The 26,470-nt window shown below is 40.6% G+C and overlaps 1 protein-coding gene across 2 annotated transcripts in view; it reads left to right on the plus strand.

The window, feature by feature from the left end:
* LOC139814762 (ankyrin repeat and SAM domain-containing protein 1A) overlaps window positions 1–24,544 on the plus strand; it is a 47,106-nt gene extending 22,562 nt beyond the window's left edge. For both annotated transcript variants that reach the window (XM_071781243.1, XM_071781244.1), the window contains 7 exons: window positions 12,100–12,420; window positions 12,721–12,845; window positions 12,930–13,313; window positions 15,096–15,410; window positions 16,107–16,265; window positions 16,355–16,492; window positions 16,619–24,544. In XM_071781243.1, the coding sequence (XP_071637344.1) occupies window positions 12,100–12,420; window positions 12,721–12,845; window positions 12,930–13,313; window positions 15,096–15,410; window positions 16,107–16,265; window positions 16,355–16,492; window positions 16,619–17,236 (2,060 nt within the window). In that variant the 3' untranslated portion in view covers window positions 17,237–24,544. The remainder of the gene's footprint in view (window positions 1–12,099; window positions 12,421–12,720; window positions 12,846–12,929; window positions 13,314–15,095; window positions 15,411–16,106; window positions 16,266–16,354; window positions 16,493–16,618) is intronic.
* The last annotated feature ends 1,926 nt before the right edge of the window (window positions 24,545–26,470 follow it).

Genomic DNA, 26,470 nt, shown 5'->3' on the forward strand with positions numbered 1-26,470 from the left:
GATTAATTATGAATTAATAAACCTTAAATTGTGATCAATTCTGTGATTTTTTGATTCAAATATACTTAGAACATTTATGAGACGCTAAAATAAGAGACGGTGTCATCTGATTGAATTAGGTCTGATAATATTATACCTTATTTTGCGACTGATTTAATATTTTATTTTGCGTCAAATGCTTCGTCCAAATATTATAATGGCCAACCTCTGTGTATACGTATATAAAATTATACAAATATGCGCGATATAATTACATTTTAAATTTAAGCAATTATAATATCCTTCATGTGCTAATAAACGTTATGCTGCTATTGTATGCGATGTCTTGAGTCATTTTGTCGCTTATGTCTCTCCTCTGAGCTTTCGCAAAATTTTTTTATCCGTTATAATGCCATTGTAGTTTGCAGATTCATCATCCTTTTTATTATAATGTTTGTTATTCCGTAATAATAGACCGGTCATGTGTGATCACATTTTAATACTTATTTCTTTTCCAAAAATCCCGTCCCAAATATGATAGGATATATACAAGATTTTCAACAAGATAAATTTTTCTAATTATATTTCTAGTGAAGTCTATTTGAAAGAATTTTAAGTATTTTATTTCTTCGATAATGAGAATGTGTCCTGTTGCTATCTTGTATATATTCTAAATTACGCAACTATAAAAAACATGTCATATTTTGATGATAAATCCTAGCACAATTTATGGCAGTATATTTAAAGTATCATTTTTTGGTATATTTCTAATTAATCCAGATTGCAATGATATTTTCGGATTAATCCCCAAATGTGTAAATATGGGAATAACAACTTAACTAAACACGTTTGTTGAGGGAAAAACGTATTTAATTTTTGGCAAAACTTTATTTACGATATTGTAAGGAATCGCGCTGCGTTTATATTTTATATGTGCATGTTTTGCAATTTGTTTAACTTCTATGGCTGCATACTCTGAATATTATACGTGATTTTTAGCGATCAACTGCGTGATATAGTCTTATATATCGTGTATATTTGTTATGTTCAGCGTGAGTATAAAGCGTGCGATTAAAACTCGTATGCAAAAAAGGATACTATACAGTGGGTATTGTAACGAAAGATAAAAGTGGAGCAAGGTGAGTCTCCATGAATAACACATTGTTTTATCGGACACACTTTGCTGGTCTATCTTTGTCACCCGTATATACATAATGACAAATTATGCAACTTACTTTACAAAGTTATATCTTTTTTCTCGTCGCAAGTGCAAAACAATTTTTTTGTTCATATAGTGTACGTGAAATGTGCATTTTTCAAAATCTATATAAAACCGACATGACACGATTACGCAACGTATTCCCCTCACGTTTCGTGGCGAGTGTGCAGAAACTTAAAATGGATATTTAATGACAAGGCTTTGTCAGATTTTAAATGCACTTTTTATCAATATCACAAGTGTTATCCATGCAACTTTTCTCAAGATAAACGCAAAATTCATACTTTATCAAGTAAATTAGTTGCCCTAGGTTACATGGCGAGATTAATTGCTAGACTATTTATCCAGTTTTTATTTTTTGTCTATATATTTACTTATACCATATTATTACAATATTTATATTATCACAATAGTTTATTATTACGACAAAATGCATATCAAGATTGAAAAATTATAATGATTAATAATATCGTCTCCGAAATCTCTAATATGATCCTATTTCATTAACAATTACTAAGTGTGTTTTAAGACGAATCGCATTACACTTGATAGCTGGTAAGTGGACGATTAATATGTTGCTTACAGTAAGACGAACGATATTATGACATCCGGTGGGATACGTGTTACAGGCGAATACATGTTGACCGTGCGTTCCCAACCGCGTTAACTCGTAATAAGATACGGCAATTGCACATAGAGACATACGTATACGATCGTTTCGCATGGCAATTCAACCGATAAATGTCGCGAGAAATTAATTTAATATTAATAATTTCTATTACTCATGTTTCGCTTCTTATGACTTATTCGTGACTTACAAGTCGCATTTTAAAGAAACGCCTTTCTAATTCTTTTTTTTAACTCATTGAAAATCAGTAAGATGCTCAATTTTAATCACCGCTATCTCGTAACTTTCTACCTTGAAATATATTCGGTGTGTTCTGTGTTAAGACGTCTGAATTACTTCAATAACAATCTAAACTACTTCTTACTGGAAGATAAAGCAACTGGACCTTCTACTTTGTAGAAGTGAATATTAACGCATGGTTATTGCACTCTGTCTTACGGTATACAAAAATCGGCTCGTGGCTTTAACAATCTCGTCGGAAGAGACATAACCGGAATGCACTTTCAGGCAGCTAGTTAACCCCGCTCATTGTGCTCCGTTTATGACCGTAACGGAAAGTATGTGGCTGCCTTTGTCGTCGTCAGGAAGAACAGTAAACTCCATGGACGAAATTATAAGACCCCCCTCCTCCCCTTTCGCGATTATGGATTTAGCGCTGCGAAAATAAACCACCATTGTTCTGGGATAACCGACCTCCCGTTTGCGACCCTGTTTGCCGCGGCGATAGTACGCGATGCATTCGATAACGTTCTATGTCCGTCCCGCGCTTCTCGTAGTTCTCGTCGCGACGTGAAGGAACGCGCGATTATTAGGGTCAAATCTTTTTTGTCCGCGATGAAAAATTATGTCGGTATAATGAATCACGCGTACGTAACAAATTACGTTTCACTGGACATTACGAAAGGTCATTCTTCATTAGTTAAGTATGTTCGCTCGTCATTGGTAATTCCATAAATTATGAGCGCTGGCGCACTTTGCCATTAGCGACGCTTTCCATTCGGCAATGAATGTCTTGATCACTGAACCGATGATTGATTCGCATTGACTGTACAAAATGGTGCGTCTATACTTAACGATTAATTTGACTTGTATGTTTCAAAGCGATGGACAGAATTTGGCAATTAGGCATTTAACTTTGAAAGGAAGCTTATACGTAATAATAATATTTCCAGATAAATTAATTGAATTATTTTTAACTCTTTAAGATTAATATAATTAAATATCTTTAAAACCTTTCACACACATTTTTTAAAGACACATTTCCGTATTTATAAAAAAAAGATATAGAGATAAAAATATAATCCGAAAAGAAGATTCGGGGAATAAAATCATAAAACTGAAACGCGTAAAAAATAAATTTATGCAATTAACTTCTCATATATTTTCTTTGCGTATTATAAAAATTCATGAAAATTTAATAAAAAATATGTAGATTTTTGTTTGAAGAGTCAACAGTTTTTTTTTTTTTTTTTTTTTTCGAGAAATGTATTGGCTTATCGTCACGATCTCCGGAGTTAATAGAGCCACTTTGAGAGGCAACGCCAACAAAAATCGAAGGTCTGTTTCGCGGCTATCGTTAACGTGTCAATCACACATCGCACGTTTAGCAGTAACGGTGACTCGCATTCAGGAAAATGAAATACTTTGGCCGGTTTACTTCTCTCTCGGCGGCCGTTTGACCACTGCGCGAGAGTGCCATGTGTGCGTGAGAGCCATATTATGACATCACGCAGGAATGTGTGGACCGTGGGATGTGACTCATGCGATATCAAGTCGCTTCGTTCTTTTGGCGGCAACGCTTCGGTTCGAAACGATCATTCGGTCGCGTCAAGAACTCGATTAATCCTGTACTCATAATTATGATATTTATAATACAGTGATAAGCAATTCGTGCCGTGCCGTAGTCAACGAACGAAGTGTTGGGACATGGGAAAGGCTATCTCGTGGCCTTAATCAGTGATTAGTCAATCGGTAATTAGCTTCCTCGTTGTGTGAAATTTCCTGTCATTCGCGTACAGTTTCCTCTGAATTGTAATTCTGAAAAGTATATATGTAGCTGTGTACATATGTGCGCGCACGTACGCATTTGCCTCGTTGCATATAAAAAGTAAATTTAGGAGGTAATTACTTATCCGGTTTGTGCGACTCTCTCTTTCTGAGACATGTGATTGGTGTTGTTGACAAGATGAGTATTCGTCTGAAACCTAATTGCGGTGGGAAAAGAACGAGTTTCGCCGTATATGTGTGTGCGCGCGCGCGCAATGCGCAGCGTTTCGATGCGTGTTATACCGTTTCACCGAGTTCAGGCATTACCGAGGCCTGCATTAGTCATGACCTCCAAGAAGTCTCCTAGAAAAGCGGAGTAATGAATTTGTCGACTGCACGGCACCAGCTTGTCGCCCACGTCAGATAACGCTTCATTATGAGACACATATTACTTAAACACGCATTTGATATCAAAATTATGTACCTTTACTTCTATAAAATGTGAATCAAGCATTAAAATAGAAAATAAAATGCATATTATAATTTCGGGTAATTTCAATTTGCATATTATAATTTCGAGTAACGTATATAAAGCTACACCGACAGTGTGACAGTGGATACGAATTAATTACGTGCGTGGAAACGTGGAATTATATTTAACAGTCTTATCTCACCTGGATCAATATCTATTTTCTGTTTATTAACATGACAATGATCGAGTCTAATCAAGATACGACGAGACTCGACTCCTTCCATATCTGCAAGTATACATGCTCGGCGCGTCAGTATTCATTGCGCTGTCTATGTCATCTTCGTGTCAGGTTCGTGTCAAGGTTTTCGAGGCCCCTAAAGCCCGAAATAACGCGTTTAACGAAATTCATACGTTCGCTGAATATCATCGCCGCGGTCGGAGAATGTGAACCTAAGTAGAATACGAATAGGCATTTTCGATTTACGTATACATATATGTTATTCCGCAGGTTTTACCTAAGACATTTATAGATGACGAACGATTCGTCGGCGTGAAAGCGCGAACGGATGTGGACTGTCATTTTTATTGGCGTTCAGTATCAGTTACGCATACAAAGAGATTTTATAATCGCAACGTGACCTCGGCAAGAAATGGTCGCCTTTACTCAAAATGAACACAAATTCTTTTTTAAAATAACGAAGGTACAGTCGCGATTAATTGCACAATTGAGTTCGACTCGACGTGTCACGTCCGCGTATAGTAAATGTACTTCGGCAAGGCGGTTCGTGGGTCGATGGTCGATAGAAATTCCCTGACCGAGAGGTACCCTTTTCGACGCTTCAAACCGTGACAGTCGTGCAGCCAGTTTTACGTAAGCTGCTCAAAGAGATCTATTTTTATTTGCGAATTTATGGCAGAACTCTATCGTACCTCCCTACGAACGTATAAAAATGCCGATTGGAGAAAATAAATGACCGCGTCTCGGTATCGCAAATTACATTTAGCTTCACTAGAAGCGATAATATTAAAATTAGTGATTTAATTAATAAGTACTCCTCACGGTTCTGAAACACCTCGATAAACATCGGAATAACCAGACGTATGAAAAAAATGCCTCTCGAGAGTTCGTACTTCTCCTGGTGTATCAGCGCACGAAAATGAATACCCCAAGCAATTTCGTTTGTTGCGCGTCAGTATCAATAATAGAGGCGAAAGGTGGATGATCGAGTGCGGTGGTAGCGAGATGAAAGGCAAGAGATCCTCGTCCCCACCACCAGCAAGTGCAGCAAGCCGTAATTTCGGCTCGGGGTCCCGGAGAATGATAGTCCCATCTCTGAGGTCATCTTTCCACGCTACGAACACGCCGGGCCCCTGCACCAACACGACCATCCGTCGCACGATGGTCCCACTCTCGGCCCTCGCTCTCTTTCTCTCTCTCTCTCTCTCTCTCTCTCTCCTTTCCGGGTTCCTTCTGCGGTGTCCCTCTCTCGCGTATTATTGTCGATCGGGAGTGCGGGTGGCGAGAGAGGACCGAGGTCCGTTCTCGCCCCTTTCCCCGCCGTCTTTTACTCCGCCACCACCACCGCCGCTTTGCCGTCACGACCACCTCCTCCTCGTGGACCTAACACGTTCGAATTAGTCGTCTCGTTAACCAGACTCGTGGCGCAACGAAGATCCCGTCGCGTACGTATCGCCTGACTGATTTGCTACAAGCGACACGAAGTTACGAGCGTCCGAAAATCGTGCAGTTCCGAGCGCGCGTTTTGGTCTTCAACGTTTTTTCCCGATAGCGCGGGACAACCGAGAAAGTTCACTGTTTCTCGATGTTATCGATGTGTGATGAATTGCCAACTATATGCTGGTGCAACGACCATGGAACGGCCTTGAGTAGGTCAGTCGTGTCGATCGTAGTCGACTTCTGGTGAATTAAATCATATACCTGCGCCGGCACTTTCAATCCCGGGCGTCAGTCCGAAGCGGAATTCCCACGTTTATCGCAAATGCCGCGGTTAAAGAGAACAGCGAACTGAAACGAACTGAATCTCTGATATGCTTTCCGAGGTGGAAGATATCGTCGACGACTCTCCGAGCAATTAACTTCGGGCTCGTTCGTTACCGTGAATTTTGAACTGATGAAGAGTTTTCGGGTGGAATCCTGAGGAAGCCCGGCTGGAATTCGTCGCGCCGATGAAGTGATACGCTAACGCTGGCTCACGAGCACGAGCACGAGTTCGCGCGAGGTAGTGGTGGGGAACTATCGTGATTGCTCACGATCGAGCGGCGCGATCGTTTCTTCAGTGTCGCGTCGATCGATCGGACAGGTGGATCGAGGTGGATCGTGGATCGTGCGCGCGGGGCGTGCCGCCATCGGTCAGAAAAACTGTTGCCGGCCGGTAGTCCGTTCGTTCGTTGATCGGAGCGAGAGCGCGCGTTTCCGAGGGGCGTACGTGTCCCTCGCGTGAGAAAGGGACGTGCATTCGGGGTCCATTCGGTGCGAAAGAGAACGGAGGATACAGACGACATTGAGAGACGAGGTACGGAGAACGCGCATCGAAGAGCATCGATAGCAGAGGGGATAGTGGACTTTTGCGTCCGTGGGTACGTGGCCCCCTCCTCCGTGTGTCTGTGTGCGAAGTATGCGTGTGTCTCTCTATGTGTTTGTTGTCATGCCACGTGCACTCCGCAGAAACATTATGTGTTCAAAGTTCCTGGCGTGCCTCGCAAAAAGCACGATACTTGTTGCTCGTTACGCTGCTTGATGTTATAATAGTTTGTCCTCGGCGATTGTGTGCGTCAGGAAAAGGCCGGCTCGAAAAGAGGAATTTAAAAGGGAGTTTACACGAGTAACAAAGCTGTTTTTTTTTCTAGCTTGCATCTGTCCAAGATATGGCTTTTGTAGCGTGATATACACACGATAATAGATATGACAGGATCCAGTGCAGTGAATTATATACATATATATAACAGCTACAATATAGTGTAAATATATTTGTATTCGTATACGGCAGTATTATCTTATCGGTGTTTTTTTTTTAATTTAATAATCTTTCAAATCATATGCGTACGATTCGATTTCACTACGATAAATTCTATTAAGAAATCTAAGCACGCTCATTTGCTCCGCATATGGAAAGCGCAGGTAGATAAAAAAAAGAGAAAGCTAGACAAAAAGAAATCCGTTTATGTCCGTTAATGAAACAGGTTCTCTCATTTCGTTCTAATTTATGATGCAGAGAAAAATTTATAGTAAAAACACACGTCAAGACTTGATTTAAATTTACTGGCGAAATTAAGTATAAATTTAGCTCTTTGCATAAACAATTTGCGTATCGCTCTTAACTCTTAACACAGTTTATGTACATCTATAAAATATATAAGCTAAGAGAGAAGTTGTATTTCCATTAATGATTTAACTTTAACAATCAACACTATACAACAAGGGACTTTCTCGCCGAGTGTTATTCGCCCCGTTTATTTCAGACTCGCGATTCTGTTATTCTTGGGCGGCATTCTATCTTTAGTTCTGGCACACGTCTTGCCATAAGTGTTACGTTATAATCCCAACTTACGAGTACTAGATAAACGTGATATTAAGAACAAACCCATTATGTCACAACACCGCAGAAATATGAGGCGTCCTATTTTTCACTAACTGTGACTCATTACGTAGTCACTGGTAAAAATTTCAGCTCGCGATATTTCGGTGAAACAATATCGTTCTGCGTGTTTTCACATTGGTGGAAAAATATTTTGCCAGTCGCGTATGTAGCAAGAGTTATTGTTTCAAAAATCTGCTTTCATTGCTTAATGAGTACGATGTAAAATAATATGCTGCTGCGCGTGCTGCGTATAAAGGATGCATGTAAAATTAAAAGTTGAATACGCCGCGACAATGAATAAAGCGAGTCTCGTGTCCGCTGCCTGAAATCACAGCACATTGAAATAACGAACTCCGATAAATTACCGACTTAAATATCTGAGAGTATATAAATAACGCTTCGAATCAGTGTTTTATATTAAAAATATACAACGTTCTGGCATTCGCTCATTTTTATTTTCAACGCGCCAATGTGTAACGGGAATTTGCATCGAATATCTAAATACATTTAAGCAGTAAATTGCTTGTTTGGATCGTCTATTCTCGCAAAATTTCCATCATGAATAATTGAGTATAGGCGATATGAAGGCGGAAACCGTCGAAGGTTTTCAGTTGAATTCACATCAATCGCGGGCATCATTCTCATTCGGTTCTCGTTCGCTTTAGCATTAGCGCTTCCTATGACGAGTTGACGACGACGGCCTTTCACGAAACGATTTTGCGCGCTACGTTCGTCTCAATGTCAATAGCGAACGAATACGACGACACGTTGACTGAAAAGTTCGAGTAACTAATTAGCGATTACCGTGTAATCGGCGGTTAACACATAGAAAACCGCGATATACAGCAATCGCTTGCGTTGCGGCACGCCTCTTGTTTGATGTAGATAACGATTATCTCCGAAAGATAATCCATGCAACGGGTCAGACAAAGAATCTCACGATTCAAGATTACTGGACGTGTATATGGTTACTTCATAAATAATAACCATAGGACGAGAAAATATATTTTGCGCGAGAGAGATAACGTTTAATTTTTAATATTTTTGAAGAGGGGGTTCTTTTTTTAAGAAAATTAATCATTAAATATTTTTCCATTTACTTATACATATTATATAAAGTATTGGTTGAATATATTAGAGAAATGCACTTTTGATTAAGCGTAAGAGAATATCGCAAAATACACGGAAATTCCGAAATAATAATTTCCGCTACAAGTTCATATACACGAAACTTACATTGCACTCGGACGGTATACGCAAGGTCAGTAATTATCTGCTGCAACCGTGCTATCGCTTGCGTAAATCGTTGGTTTCATTGCAAGCCGCGATTTCACCAGAGTTGTAATTTATCCAAGAATTCACATCGCACCTACGGCTAATTGAGTTTAATTGATTGTACGTGGATTTAATTCATCTAAATGGTAATAATACTCTGTGGTATATGGCAATAACACGTATATCAATGCGTTAATCGTTTCTCGGCGTCTATGTGGTCTCATAATCGAGGGAATAATAGTAATATTAGGAAGTCTTTGTTACTTAATAAGATAAATGAGCTGGTGGGAGATAATAATGCTGCCGAGAATTGGATGAGGGCCGAAGTAAATTATGGATGATCGCGCGGCGCCTGTGATCCGCAGAATTTCGTTCGTGATCAAGCAACGTCGAGAAACTTTCGTATTCAAAGTTTACTTTAATATGAATTAGTTTCCATCTACAAAGAAATATCAAAAACACATCTACGTTATTTACCAGAAAAATACAGACTAAAATATATAAATATATTAAGTTCAGATAATTTAGTAAATAAAAAGAATGATTTTTATTAACTAAAGCAGCTGAAATACCGCGGGAAATTAAAATCGATTCTTGATAAATTGCTGTAACATTGAAACTAATTTGTGCCGTTTCACGGTTCTTTGCGGATGCTATCCATGACCTGTTGGCATCTATCTACCGAGAGAACTTCGATTTTTATAATCCTCCATCCGGCGATTCGCAATATAAGATTGAACGGGTTTATTGCGGATTTTAATAACTTTCCTGATCGATCTAATAGCGCGCGGGCGGGAGTACGGATTTAAAAAATATAATGGCATAACGTTTACGAGTTTCTTTAACAGTCATACATTTTTAATATCTCCTGAAATCCCTCTCTTTTCTTCTGAAGACCCAGCACACGCGCACTTATTTACGCAAGAATTACTTTAACGTTTATAGTCGATGAGAATTGTCCGCAGATTTTTCCTTCGCTTTAATGGACCGCGCGAAAATTTCCGTGGCGAAAAAAGAGCATTACGACAAGCGGAAGGGCGAGTTTCTGTTACAAGGGCGAGATTAATGATCGCTATTAAGACACAATTAAGAATCTATACATATTAAAATGTTATTAAGTTACAAATGAAAGAACTGATTATCTTGATTATTCTGCTAGTTGTCTATACCATATTGTTTTACATTTACTTTTATGTAATATGTTAAATAGTAGCCCAAGGATAAATTTATATTTAGAAAATTTTCAAAAATACGATCTCCAAGTTTAATTAGTTCGTTAAAACTGTGAGCTTTTAGATTTTTACATAATACGTGGAAATTTGCAAAAGAATGATGCCTAGACTCGAAGAATGTTCGGTCGTTGTATCTTTTCTGCAAAGCCAAATGAACAAATCAGTTCTTTAGATAGTGGTTAAAAGGGAGGAGCAACGGAGGATGGAAAAGGCGAGAATTTATGTGTATGACTAATTTGTGTGTATGACTTGAATAACTACCTACATAATATAACGTGGCTGAGGCGGGAGAGCGACAGCGGTAAGCGGACGACGCCCTCCGCGATGGAGTTTTAATTAAAATTACGTACGTTTGCCTCTCGGAACGTGCACACGTTACTCTCTCGCCTTCTCCTCGCTTCTATTTTATATTTTTATGAGCTTTTCATTAAGGACGCGCGTGTATGCGCGCGCGTGTGTCTGAGCATGCCACTTGTGTCGTACGCAGCGTATTCTCGGGAGGAGCGGAGGATGTCTTTGAAAGAGCAACCGTGGCTTAAATTGGGTCCTTTTTCTTCCCTCCTCCCGTCCGGTTGGCGAATCCTCATTTACGGAATTCGTATGAAGGAATTTCTATCGCGCGCTTTTGTAGGTCGCCGATTGTCGACGACAAATAACGAATCGTCCTTGTAGAAATGCCACAACGAGCGAGCTTGTTGTAACAAGCACCTCTTTTGCGCGGGATGCGTGGGGTGCTGTGATAAATGAGCGAAGGACCGTAGAAAGGAATGAGAAGAGGGAAATTGGGAAATTATTTGCACCTGTGTGATGTGAAGGAATGCAAGTTCCTGAGTGCTTGAGGGGAAATTATGAGGCGAGATCGCACGTTGAATATATCGTTTCACTGCGCGGAGAGAAAGTATGTGTGGTATCCGTATAAGGACGCAAATATTTTTTCTCCCATTCAGAGAAGTTCCTCTTTGTAACGCGATTTATCAGAAACTACATTTGAATGAGCATATGAAATCTAAATTTTTTATGTCTTATTACGCTTAGAGCCTTTTTAATTGAAATAATTCGTTTATTAATTTTTCGTTTACATAAATGACGACGTATAGTCGTTCACTGATGCGAAATCGCTAAAGCTTCTCGTCGACATAATTGTTTAACGATCGTGATGGCACAAGACAGTCTTGATTAGCCTCCGGCTAATTCTCTCGTCGAGACAATGATACATCTACAATGAATATTCAACGTGTCTGTGAATTCACTGGTTTGTGCTGCATATGCATTATCAAGACTTGGTAGACAATAATAATTGACATGTCCGCGAGGACTTGGAAACTGTTGAAATCGCAGAATGCAAAACGACCAATTGGCGTAGTGTTTGAAGTATGCTAAATCGATTCAAGATTTTCGTAGAAATCGTAGCTATCGAATAGGACATTTGCATTTGTACAAAGATAAAATCTCCTACTGCCGCTATTTTTTAAGTATTTTAATGCCGTGTTCCTTGTGACAAATAAAAGATTGGCCACAACATTCAAATGTTTCATATAATTATGGAAATTGAGCAACTTTAATTTTATTCATTTTTTTCCGAACACAAGTGTGCGACTTAAAATTCGTATTTAAAAACACTGTATGAAATTCGTATACGTATGAACGGAAGATATATCGGAGCATGGGAAAGAAGAGGGATTGCGAGGTAGTAATCGGCGTGCTGATAGGTTTGTTAAAGGGCTCCGTCACGGCTGAACGGCCGCGTACTTTGCGCCGCTTGCGGAACGTCTACGGTCAGACCGCATGCGGGATGGGAACCGGCGGCGACGGCGGGGGTGGAGATCGTCTCGAGGACGGCGAGGTCGCCTTTCGGCTTACCGGTGACCGGGATCGCGACAGGGACGAGAAGTCTCTCAGTATAATGAGCCCGTTCGACGAGCAGGAGGAATGGGCTAAGATCTCGGAGATCATGGCGTCATTCGGAACTGGTCTTGTACGAGAGTCGGTGTTTGTCAGCGAGCTCGAGAAAGAATTCCAAACGAGGCTAGGTAATCTTATCGCCATGCACGCTCTGCTTTTGATTTCGCCAGCAAAGGCATTGATCTTGAACGATTTCTCGTACTCAAGTTCATGTAACGTGTATCGTGTATACTCGCATATTTTTTTTCGAGGAATTATTATTTTAGAAAAATTATTTTACTTTATTTTTCACATAACTAAAATATACTTCTTTTAACAACAGCGCGCATATTTTAACGTATTTTAATATATTTTTAAAGCGATTGATCTGACAGATTAGCGTCACGATGAAGTTATAGAAAAATATTTCTTTATTTCCTGTATCTTAGGTTTAAGTTCAGACAGCAGCAGTCCCATCGTTTCCACAACTGTGGGCCAGTGGCTGTCCAGCTTGGGTTTCGCGGATTACGAGTCTCTCTTTATTAACTACGGCTACGACGATCTCGAGTTTATAGTGAGTATATAGACAATGCGTCACGCATTGTGCGATTGCGATCGAGAGACATGCGGGAAATCGTTTAATTGCGCGCGATTGCAGAACGGGGTGTTGGACGAGTCGGATTTGTGCGACATGGGGATCAGCAGTGATCAGGAACGGGCTGTGATCATGGACGCGGTCGGTTTGCTGAACAAACGAGTGGAAAAGCGTAGCGGCGGCGGTCACGGCCAATCGGTGGAGGAGTGGCTGAAGAGCATTCACATGGAAAATTATGCGGAGACGTTCAGGAAGCACCTGTACACCGATATGGATCGGGTCAAACGGATCTGGGAGGTCGAGCTGGCGGCAGTCCTCGAGATCCAGAAGCCGGCGCATCGCAAACGCATCCTTGCATCCGTGAGTGGTCCGAATAGTGCACGCGCGCAAACACGAAACGGCACGGGCGCGAACTTGGAAGACTTGAATAAGGACCTCAACACCCTGGTAAGTGGGACAGATTAATTTGCTTCTGATAGTATCGTGATTCGCATTGCAAAATTAATTCCTTTTTTTGTAAATAAAACGCTCTTAAAAATATTCCCATGCTTCTTTAAAACAATCTACGCACCTTTGATACAAATAATCGATAGAGATCAGCACAAATCAAAATTACAAAAAGTTAAGTACGCTTATTTATTACAAAATATCGAAAAATAGCATAAAGCGTATATACAACGCAGAAAATAAATTTTTCTATCGATAAATTAAGTAGCAAAATGTTTAGTCGTCTTGCGAATCGATACATTGACAGGATCGTCGGTGAACGAAGATAATACGTTCAACGGGGGTGTCTGACAAGAGCGTACACTTCGCCGGCGAGGGTATAGGACGCAGCGGAGTCGAGAGCGGGCGGTGATGTGGCAAGCTCGATCGCGTCATAATGTAAATATCGTGGCTAATTGGAGGCTCGGTATTGTGATGCATGCGTATATACATGTGTATTTTCTCCGAGACGATCGTTCGAGCGCCTCTCAATGCTTTTTGTTCGGGTGCCTTCACCGTGTCAGGCGTCGATAAGCACATCTCGCTGTTCACCCGCATCTCCCCCACACTCTAGCATTCTCTTAATTAGTTCATTAAATCTCGTAAACGTGTCCGGCAACTGGATTCGTTCGCGTCATCCTCGCATATCCTCGATAATCCCGACAAATTGGTATCTCTCCTCTGCCTTTTCTGCCGGTCTCTTCCTCTCCCGTGATTTTTCACAGCTATCGAACCCGACGAACCATAGTTTGACTCCGACACTCTCGTTGGTAACGCCCGCGGATTTTCGTGCAGTCCATACGCTCTCCGACATTCGAATTTCACATGTTCTCTCCCTCTCTTTCTCTATCACTCTCGCGTTTTCATTTCATCTCCCTTTCGCTCGAGTCTTCTGCAATTTGTCGCAATAGCAATACCCGGAATTATATGCAGAGGCCAGATGGAGCGAACGATTCGGGTTGTAATCCGAATTCGAGTGTCGCACCCGCCCGACTCGAATCCAATTTGTTTGCAATAGCTGAAATATCGCGACTATCGATGCCACATGATGCGGCGTATTTTGGCACAGCCGGTAAAAGGTTTCTTTCTGGTGTAATGGTTTACAACACAATGCGTTTACGAAGGTAATTACACGTTGCACAAAGGAAACTCGGGACGAATTTCGGGACTTGGTAATATGGCCGCGTGTAAAAGTTTTGGATGGCACAATATTTTTTCCTTTTTTTTTTACATTGCACATAGCCTAGCGTTTCGTTAAAGCCAGTCGGTCCAGCAGATTCTTGTCATGATAAAGCTATAAAAAAATATCTGCCAGAGAAATTGCAACCTCGGGGCAAACATGGCAGTCTCTATTCGGAATTGCACGGAAATTGGTATTTATCTGTAAGAGGGAATGTAAAAAACTCTGCTTTGGTATGCAATTTTTTGCAATGATTGCACGAGAGAGACGGTAAATTCAAACAATTTGAATATTTTTCTGCAATAATAAAAAATTTGTCGAAACATACATATTTGCACTTGTTTATAAATAACACAGACGAAAATTTATTATTATCTGTTTTATATATAGTTATTGCGTCGCAGTTCACATTTAAAGCACAAAATATTACGTATTTCGCGAACAAACGATCTAAACCACGCGTCAACCCCCCGAACAAATTCAGGATCGTCGGCCGGATGATCCGTTCGGATGATGCGAGGATCGGCTCTCTCAAATCCGGTTGCGCGATGTTATTTCCGTAGAAGACGAACATACAGCAGCTGAAGGAGGAGATACGGGAGAAATTGCCGGAAGCAACGGCGGAGGGTAACGGAGGCACGTCGATAACCAGTGGCACGAATTCGACGGCCACGGGCACATTAAGGCACCGCAAAAACAGGCCGGCGCCTCAACCACCCCAGCGACCCAGTTCGCATAATGGGGCGATTTCGGCGCCGGAACAGCTCGAGATCAGGGCTCCGTCCGAGCTGCTCTTCGGGGTGCCCTCCACTCTCAAGACACAATGGAGGCATCAGGCGAAGGCTCTGGTCACCGGCTGCGTCACGTACGTCGCTAACGTAAGTTTTGTCTCTCGCTTTTATACGTTGCCTTTCTGTCATCGGTCATATTGCTGAAAAGAAAAGAAGAAATATACATTTCGCTATTTATTTTCTAAACGTAACGAGTAGCACTCACTTCCGATATGCCAGATCGATCAATCGTTAAAACTATTTGAATGGCAAATTTTCTTCAGCAACTATTGCATACGAGAAACTTTTGTATATATCGTATCTTTTGTCTTTTGCTATGATATAGTTTGATGTATGAAACTGTGAATTGTGCACGAAAAATGTTTCATTTAAAAGATTATATTAAACTACCATCAGCAATTTTTTTAAACATGTAAGATATTATGAGTTTCTATAATTTTATGTCTTTATAAGGTTCTCTTGAACTTGCCTATTGTCTTACTCTGTTAATTATGTATGACGAGTGAATTATGACACTCGTTAAATAGCTTCAAGGCCGACCGTGATTATAGTTAATTCGTAGGATGCAGTAATAGAGGCTTCGTGCAGAAAATTGTCCTGTCTATTAATCCCTCGGAATATTCCAATCCAAGAGAGAATCCATTTACATGCAGAATTGTATTCAGAATATTTAAATAGTAATTTCAGAACTTTTGTAAACCCCGCGATCCCTAAAAACTTCGCCTAAATCATTTGTTGTCTTTCTTGGGGAAAAAAAGCTCTTTCTGTTTATAAATAATACAGTATCTGGGCTCCACCGTCGTCAAGGAATTACGCGGCACCGAGTCGACGAAAAAGTCAATACAGAAGCTGAAGAAGACCTTTCGAGAACCTAGAATCACCCCTGACATTATGCTGGCGATTTCTTATCGTGGCGTTCGTTTTCTCAACACGTTAACTAATGTAAGGTTCTTTTTTGTCGTAGTAAACACTTTGTACGTGTAAAACAAAAATATAGAAGGGCATGTTTTTTTTTACGACTGATGCTACAGGAACCGATATGCGAGCACGAGATACGTAACATTCACTGCGCCTGCCAAGATGCTGACGATCTTACTCACTTCGCGTATATCACGAAGGATCACGCCAGTCGCACGCACTTTTGTCACGTATTTTGCGTGCCAACGATGGTAAATATCTATTTTATCAAGAACTAAGGGAAAAACCGCTTAAATTTTTGCATATCTTGTTCGCATACAATTGCCTACGATTTTACTTGACGCTCGGACGTACGAAGCTCCGTCATTCCGTTACAGGATCAAGCGACAGAAGTCATTCTGACTCTGGGTCAGGCTTTCGAGGTAGCTTATCAAATGGCATTGAAGGACAAGCTCGGCGGCCACGCTATTCGGTCCCAATCCGCCAATCAACTAGCAACGCTCGCTGGATCGTCAAAGTCAACGACGCCCGCCAAAATGTCCGTGTCTCCCGACTCCATGTCCGATCCCGCCGGTCGTGACACGGATCATACCATGATTCTCAATTCCACGTCGTGCGCGAATCCCAAGATGAAATCGAGATCGAAGTCCATACCCAATCCAAATCTCCATACCGTTAATCCAAATCCGACTCAGGACAGTAACTCCAACTCCAGTTCGAGCTCGACGACGACCACCGCCGCGAACTGCAATCCCAGCTCGAATTCCGCCTCGACCCCCAGCGCGAACTCGATCACCAGCTCTAACTTGAACAGCACCGCTAATCAGACCACTAAGCCTTTGGTCACCCACGGCCGTTCTCATTCCGTCAACGACATCAAGGTAAACGGTAATCAATTGAAGTTAGCACCGGCGCCGGTGGACGACATCGGTATCGGAGTGAAGGACATGAAGCCCGGTTCCAGAGCTCCGATCGCGCTCTCCGAGGAGCTATAAGCTGTATATTGAGTCAAAATGCATGATACATCGCGATACATGATTGTGTGGCGTTCGATATTGATTGAAACGCGTCGCCTTCACATCGACACGAATGACAGAGATCTTCTAGCGTCATAGACATTGACTGTTATAACGATTTTCCAATCTTTCAATTTAGAAACATATTTAATGGCATTTACAATGAACGTGGGATGGCAATATTTCGTTATTACTCGCAAAGTTTGCATAAAGAATTAAGCGAAGCATCGTGTATATACGCGTCTCTCGCGATTTTGAGATTAATCGCGATTGCAAAAAATGCAAACGATATTCTCTCGATTGATTGAAGGTATTAATCGGAATTATGCGATTACCATAACTAAGTATAGTTCCTTGACGCGTAAGAAGGAGCGAATGTCTTTTATTATGTCTTTTTATGCGACTGGATTTGGTCATTACGCCAATATGGCGTATGTATTTTCGATGGGGCGGCACTCGTGTATGTAGGTACATTCACCGCCGGAAGGCAGAAGCTTTTATGGAATTTTGGTATTATGGGATGACGAATGGTATATGTATGGCCTCGAGAACGACGAAGGTAAGTAACATCGCCGTTCCTCGCTTACGTTCCGCACCTTCAGATTGACATTCGACTGATTTTACAATAATGACGCTGTGATCTTGATCTTGAATGCCATGCGAGACGCGCATTGGCCGAGGTGATTCATCGAGACAAGTAAGCGATCGTTCACTGCGCACACTTCCGGCGAACACAATGAATCGCGTTAGATCTTTCTTCCTTAGGACGCGTCGTTAAAGTAAGCAGTATTATTACGTCATTAACGATGTAACGGGAGCGAGCGTGTATACGCTTACCGCGACATTATTTTAGCGAGGCGTAAAAATCGCTAAAATAATGTTGGATGTGTAATTTTCAATGTGCAGCTTTAATCTGTCGCGGATAGGCTCGGCGGTTTCGATTTTTCGCCCGATACACGTGCGTCGGGCGTTTATTTGTCTCTTGAAAGCATGCTATTTTTGTGGCATAGAACACGTTGACATTCGCCATCGGATCACGGGAAAGGAAGGGACGCGAAAGAAAAGGTGCGACGGCGCTAATAAGCGCACCAATGCTCAATATCGATCCCTCGTAAACGTTAACGGCGACCAACGAATCCGTTCCGTGTTCCCCCCCTCCCGCTGCGCCCGTGCTCTCTTCGTGATTTTTCATTCCCCCCCCCCCGTTCCCAAGTTCCGATTTCGAGTTGCCACCGTTTCCTCGACATTTTATTCTCCAAGACTGAGAGTCCTTATCTCGCCTCGTTTTATATTTCGCGATTTTAGTGTAATGTATAATATAGAAAGAAAAAAAAACTAGATCGAAAGAGAGAAGAATTTTAATATATTTACCCGGCGAGAACCTCGCGGACAAGGATTTGTGCGAACGCAGCATCGAATATCTATCGAATTTTATTTGATACTCGAATGCTACCCGTTGAAAAGCAGGAAATAAGAAAGAAAAACGTGTCGCGATTGATCGCAACTCAGAGTATCCACTATACATCATCTCTATTTAAGAAAAAGCATTGTTAAATGTCTTTTTCTTTTCCGTCTATGATGTAATTAGAAATCTATGATATATAGAAGAGAGAATCGAAGTTGATCAGTTCACATAAGTCCGACATCATGGCATTATATCTATTGATAACAGCGTGCGCGTGGATAACGCGTGGATTATGTTCCATTTTTACTACGAGCGGGCCTAAAGGACCTGAGGTAGCTATCTTGCAAGACTACCTGTTTAGATAGTTTAACGATATATATATCTATCTCGTACAATCGACGACGTATAGAGGGAAGAAGCTACAGCGAAACGAAGCTTTATGTAGACTTAGACACGTCCTCTCTTCGTATATTCTCTCATCTAAACCAAAGAAGTATAAAATATAAATATGCATATACATAATATACATACACACAGACACACTCTTATATATGTGCGAGAAATGTTATGCGAAAAGACAGAAAATTAAACAGAATTTATCGAGCCGTCGCGTCGCGAGGGAAGAAAAAACTGACAAACTGCCAAAACGATACACCATCATCACCACCTCGATAGTACGCACACTTTGTATTTATCGCATTTACAACGTAGTCCATTATGCATTAATTGATTATAAGATATCTACGGAACAGCCATGGACATCGACGGCGGAATTTTCCTTCACCGCGATAATGTAACTAAGTATTCTACGCATTTGATGTATTCATGTTTAGCAGCTATGTTTAGTGAGTAGTATCGGTAGGGAGCATGTTCTATCGATGTCGACAGGTACCATTTAAAATATATCGTGTAGAAAACGAGGAGGTGAGAAGCAGGTACGTAACACGTAGAAGATAATTTCGTCACTGATGTGACCGCACGAGATGGTGTTTTTTTTTCACAGCAGCGAGCAAATTCCATCGATTTGTTCGCCTGCGAATTCGTGCAACGGAAACGCGCAAGCAATTGAAAATAGTGCCAATGCGTGAGCCCATCGTGTATACACTCTCGATTTGATCTCGCTGTTTGTCTTTCAGGAAAATACATGGCAGGAAGCAGAGAACAATAACTTCCCTTTTCCATTTTTGGATATAATACTTATACACTTATATGACTGACAAACGCACATTTCTCGGTAATTATGAGAGGTAAACCACCGGCCAATATATTAATAAAAATAAAAAATGTATTAGTAGACTGCTGTTTAATACTTAAAAATTACAAAATTAATATATAGTGTAAGTATATATATTTGGACGGTGATTTACTCCTCGTATCGTCCTTTCTTTTATATACGCGTAATTATATCTGTCTGGAAGACAAGCTCGCCGAGACAATGGGATCAATCCGATCGATATTGATCACTTTTGGTACCACGATGGGTTTTGAAAGATGTAAAACGCAAAATAGCACACAAAGATTCACGGACCAAGCAAGAACAAGCGAAAACATTTTGCTCGTTACGGATTACCGTTGGGATATTAAAGGCATAGTGCCTCGCCACTGCGCTTTATCACAAAGGTATGGAGTTTAAACCTTGGTGCCCGTTGGTACCGCGATAACAGTATAAGATTTATGCTGTTGGTATTATATACGATTTTTAGAATGTGTACATATATACATTGTATATATAGAAATTACACGGACCACCGCGAATCAGTTTCTTCCATTGATATACCAAAGAGATTGTGGAGTGATCCCTTTATCATTGTGATTTGTATATTTGACGATTACCGTAGCATATCGATTGTTCTTTAATATAATTCGTTATTAGGAATACAATTTCTTATGATTTATATAAAGTTATGTTTTCATAAATGCATAATTTTGTATAATGTTGTATAATTTTAACGGAATTAACGCTAGAATTATTATTAACAGTACCGCTATTTTTGTCAAGTTTATTAATTTTGTATGGACGTGGTGTCGTGTGTAATTACATAATCGAATGTATTTATCGCATGCACGTCAATCCTATAAACGTTGAGAGTTTCGTTTGCTTTACTCCAATCAAATTTGCATAGCAAATGCGTTTTGACACCGTCGTCGGTTAATTCCACAAAGGTCCTCGTAACAGTGCAATTCGCTAATATGTATTTATATTCTCTTGAATAGAGTTTTAGATAAATAAATAGTATCGCAAGAACGGCATTCTCTAAAATTATATCATGACATCATAATTTATGAACTCATTATTTCTGTATATTTTTTGTTATTATTCATTGAAGGCTGGCAATAAAAACATGATTTTTTTTGTTACAACGTTGTTATTTTATGTGTAATAAGGCCGACCATTCAAAAATGCGGATTATACAATACAGATTTTGACAATGGCGGTTTAATTACATGCGTAAATGCGAATCGCTGTAAACTGATTCCGGTGGTAGCGTATCCGCAGTTCTTTGTATGGTAAATAGAAAAAAAATCTGTGTACAGTTGTCGATATTACCTTCGTTCCGGCCGCGAGCGCGAATTCGTGCGCTTTTAAGGCCATATAGTTGGATGCATTTCGCGGATCGTTACACGTGAAATGCAACTGTTCCTGATTTTCGCGCAAGCAAGGATATTAAAGCCGGGAGTTAATATTTCGGAGCACGAAACTTCTGTACTTTTTAATATACGAACTCTCTATACGAGTTGATCTCTAGTCCCGGAAAAGTTATTAATTCCGAAAAATGATATATTCCCCGGTATTAATCCGCGTACCTGCGCCAGTAAAGGGCTCGTGAAGCGAGATGAATGTGTGTGGAGTAATGCGCGTACAAAGATGCAGCGAAAAAAGAGCGGCATTCCTCGAAACAGATACATGTTTTTACGTGCGAACGCTAACTTTTTCTTTTGGCCGTTCTCCGCTCGTGTAATGCGGCCGGTTGAAAATCGCAATTTGCATCCGCATAGTTGACGGCGCGTTATCGCCGGGTGAGTGCGCGGTTAATTATTAACTAGCTTAGGTAATTGCAAACATATGTACTCTCGTCTCTGGCGCTCCGTATCGGGCGCGTCGAATAATTTCGATCGATATAAGGTTTGAGACCGGTTATAATTTCGTTGAGTTCGTATTTTCACGTAATCCCTGACGCCGTCAACACTTTAAAAAGCCACGTCTCATCGGTTTCGTTACACTCCACATCCGATCCCAGCGATATATATTGATCTTCTACACTTTTCAAATGTATATAAAACATAGATGGAAAGGCGGAGAATTTAGCGCTTTTAAGAATCGTATTCGTATTCTTCATTAATGTAACGTACTGCTGTTCGTTAGCTGGTTAGGTATCTCGCAACTATTTTTGTCGATTCTACTTCAGATCGTGATTACGTAGATTTTCGATTTCAAATCCATCCACAAAGTCGGAGACTCGAAAAGATATGCGCGCAGATTCGCCTCGAACGCGACTATCCATTTTTGCAACAAGGCTGGTAGCAGGTGCCAAGTTAAAAATATTTTTCACTGCCGAAAAAAATAATTATATTTGCTAATTAACGTTAATTACTCTTAATAATTGTTACGTTTCAGCTCTTCGTGCAATAATAATTTAGTCAGCTATAACGATCGTACTAATTTTAAATTGGTATCTACGAAAAAGAAATGTATCTGTCGCTTGCGTAAGACAAAAACATGATCTACCTATCTGTATCACTTAAATCGTTGCGCATATACATTGAAATGACTTTTTATTAGCGCCATTCTCTATTATAGTGCTAAGCTATACTGTGTAAATTTCTGATCTTCGATAGAAATTCTCGTTCAAGAGATCAAGTGTGTTGTACGGCTTGTATCTTCTAAATACATTCAAGATTGCATTAAAAGAACGCCGAGATGATATAAAATTGAATCCTTTTCGAAAGTAGACGAATAATTGGCCCAGAAGAACGAAATGTGGAAAAATGAATCTTCACATATACGCATATGTAGAAGTGTATATAGCAAGAATAAATGTAAAATAAGCGAACCAGAAGCGATTTAAAAGTTAAAATGTCACGGCGCGAAATGCCGTGATCGCTGGAACGGAAGAGTAGACGAATCTGGTATCGAACGGTCACGCTTTTCCGAATGTAGCGCGAATGATATTAAAAAAAAAAAAAAAAATTGGATATAACTCTGCTTTTTCTATCTCATACACAGCGATACTCTCATAAATATTAGTTCAAGTTAACTGAAATTCGAACGATTTCTCTCTCTCTGTTTGGGCACAGAATCAAAAAGAGACGAAGAACCATGTTAAATCTCACTTCTTTTAGCTCAATTATCTCAAATCATTTTTATGGGAACAATCCGTATTGTAGTGCGCATTGCGCAATCTGTCAACACGTGTGTATACGGAGTGTTCGAACCTCACGAGTAGTTGTAACACTTGCGCGAAAGGGCTGATAGATAGTCGATAGTTATACGGAAGATATATCTGTTAGAGAAGTAGAGGCAGCAAAGATCACTATCCTATCCGTCACGCCGCGCGCCATTGAAGGAAATATTATACCTAAGTTTTTCCACGAGTCATCCGTTTATCGTTACGCAATGGCATTCGACAGCATTTGTGGTTATGGCGCAATCATCATTTGCTCGAGATTTTGGCAATAACGCGAGCATGAGTTTACGCTAAATACTTTTACAAAAAAAAAGATGATGTAACTGCAATCACCACTTAATTGCATTTATGTCGCATATCGCTGAAGCGGTCGATTCTTAGCGTAGAGGCGATAGATTTTTCTCGCCTTTTAATGGGCATAATTCGCTACCGTTTGGAAACAGGACGAAAAATTCTATACTATTTGTATATACCACGGGGAACATCATTATCGTGATTTCACGATACGCTGCAATTGGTAGAGGAAAGTGGGGATGTGTGATAAAGTGGGATCAGCTTACGCGTGTGAAATATTAAAATAATTTCCATTTTACATATAAGCATATACGATTTTTTGATATAAGTATACGATATCTATTGAATTATATATATATATATATAATTTGTATTTTTATCACGGAAAAACGCGCAGATAAAATTTTCAACATCTAATATCAGAGATCAAATATACATGTATAACGACCACATCACATTCCTACCTTCCCCTTCGTAGGTGTCAAAGCGCTAAACAATGATCGATCTCGGAATATTTCCGACTATATGATGTGGCAGGGAATAGTGGCTTGATCGTTGTGTATTCTGAAGATTCGCGGTTGAACAATAAAGAGGAGTATTGTATTCGCTAATCGTAGGACCGTGCGATATGCGAAAACCGACACGACGTCGTCGGTGCTCCTCGACGTCGGGGACCCGGCGAAGTCGCAGACTCTCAGACACCGGCGGACAAGGGTGAATAGGGTATTCGTCGGGAAAACTTCGCGCTATGAATATTTATGTACGCTTTACGATCTCGCGCGCGCGCGCACACTCGAGAAGTCCGGCGACGAGTCGAGGACAGGATTTGTGCGGTCGAGTGTAAGTACGTACTCAAATATATAGAGAAAGAGAAAGCGAGAATGAGAGCGAGAAAGAGATAGAGAGGGAGAGAGAAAAAGACACACGTACGGTCGGTGTCTTTTGAAATCAAAAAGGAACAAATCCGTATGGAACTGTTGCCGAGAATGCCATATAATAAATGCGCTATTTTATACCGAGCAGCCTGATTAGACGCAAACTGCCCCTCCCCCCTACGTTCTTGTATACATTATATTTATTATTGTTCATGTTTACTAGAATGATATATATATATGAGAAAGAGATTATTCCCTGGATATCTATAACGCCTTGAAGAAAATAAAACAGATACTTTGCGGAACATCGTTGCGTGTTTTCATTTGAGCCTTTAGACCAGCTTCTCTCCTGATCTTCTCCTAACTGACCTACTTCAAATCTGATTGAGTTGATTCATTTAAACGTTGATCTATTCGATTACCCCATCGTCTCTCGCTAAATTTAGTTGTTGTGTATTAAGGAAATTCATTTACGATTTTTGCTGATGAACAGCTAGGACGACGTTTATTCTTTAGAGAATAATAGTCGTGCTACGGGCGAGACCCTAACTTCTTCCGAGTGAAATTGGCATTGTTAGTCGCGGAATCGATAATGCAGCTTGTACTTTGTATAATTTCTTCCTTCCTTTTCCGACCGACGGAACCGGTCCGCAAGGTAAGCAGGCAGTTCGGTAAAGATGCTAATTAACCAAGTTTCACAGTCTTAACAAAGTTTTTCGATTAGCCAGTAAATTGTTATACGATGCGGGCCTCTCTTGCCATGGCAGCGCGGCGGGCAGGCTTGCCTATTATCTTCCCAAACAAACCTAAAATCGTACCGGTGAAACGCAGCAAAATAATAGGAAGCCCGGAAGTTCCGTCGTTAAAATTTGTCGAGAAAGTGCTGAGAATCAATTGGCAAGCCGGCTACGTCTTCAGAAAGTTAGTCCGCACCCAAGTCTTGACACCTGAGACAGCGGAACTTTCCCGTGGCTTTCATCGGGAACGCAATTACAAACTGCAGTAGTAAAAACAAAACTCTTGGGATTTTCTTGGGCTATACAACAATTGCGCCAAGCTGAACTTTAGAAATATTATTTTAAAATATTACTATCGAACCAGCGAAGTACGTATAATAATGCAAAAATCTTAGAAAATTATGGGAATATTCGATACGGGAATAAAAGAAAACGAGAAAATATCAAACAATAATTCTGAAAAGAAAAAAAGCGAGAAAATCCTCGGAGCATTCCCTCGAGAATATTTCCATGTCATTATCGCGTAATATAAAGAAAAAGGAGTTCGTATAGTCGAAATAAGGGCGCATGGCGATATAATTTGCGGGATTTCGATATGACAAATCGTTTTCGTAACGAATCCAGTGATATTACAGCGCGCGTTCCACATCCTTGACTTTCGTCCCGCTTATCACCGCGATCTGACACGTCTCTCTCTCTCTCCGGCTGTCGGAACCACCCCCGCGCTCACGAGCAAGCACCCCTGGCTACGGGGCGGAACAAAAGAAATAAACGAATGCGCGGTGTGTGCGTGACGTTGTTATATGTATACGCAGGTGCGTGCAAACAAGCGCGTAACGGCTTCGATGCGCAACTCGGGGGTCGGGGGAATCCCGAAAATCCTGGATCCGCGAAGGACGACGTGCCTGGCAAGAGCAAATCGTCGATTTCGGTGACGAGATCGCGCTCTGCTCCGTCGACAGGCCTATTCTTTCGACAAATCGTGACTCTCTCCCTGTTTTGATCCCATATCCTTGCTCCTTCCTTCCTGAGAGCGATCCAATTTCGAGAAAATGCCATCGCCTCGCTGTTCCATCAATCATTTCGCCGTTTCGACCACAATGCCATTGAATCCTTGGATCCTAAAATATTAGTTGCTTTCCATCTACATCGAAACTCAGATAATTCTCACTTGTGACGTCATAACTCAGTTAAATGCACGTTTTTTTTGCATACTGGCAAGTGAGATTCAACTGAGTTTTTATCCACAATCGAGACCATGTGCTTTAATGAATCTAATAAACTCACATTAAAAGTGAGACTATGGACCTGTATATGCGATAGTTTTGTCACCAAAATAAGCAGGTAAATACAAAAAATGATATATTTTACTTAAGTATAAAATACTCACATAATTGAGTGACTCAGATCACTTGAGTGTAAATGGAAAGCAACTATTATATCACATCAATTAGGATTTTTGTTTTAATTGTTCAAGTTATACATATTTTATATTT

This window comes from Temnothorax longispinosus, chromosome 6 (assembly GCF_030848805.1).
Source record: "Temnothorax longispinosus isolate EJ_2023e chromosome 6, Tlon_JGU_v1, whole genome shotgun sequence".
NCBI lineage: Eukaryota > Metazoa > Arthropoda > Insecta > Hymenoptera > Formicidae > Temnothorax > Temnothorax longispinosus.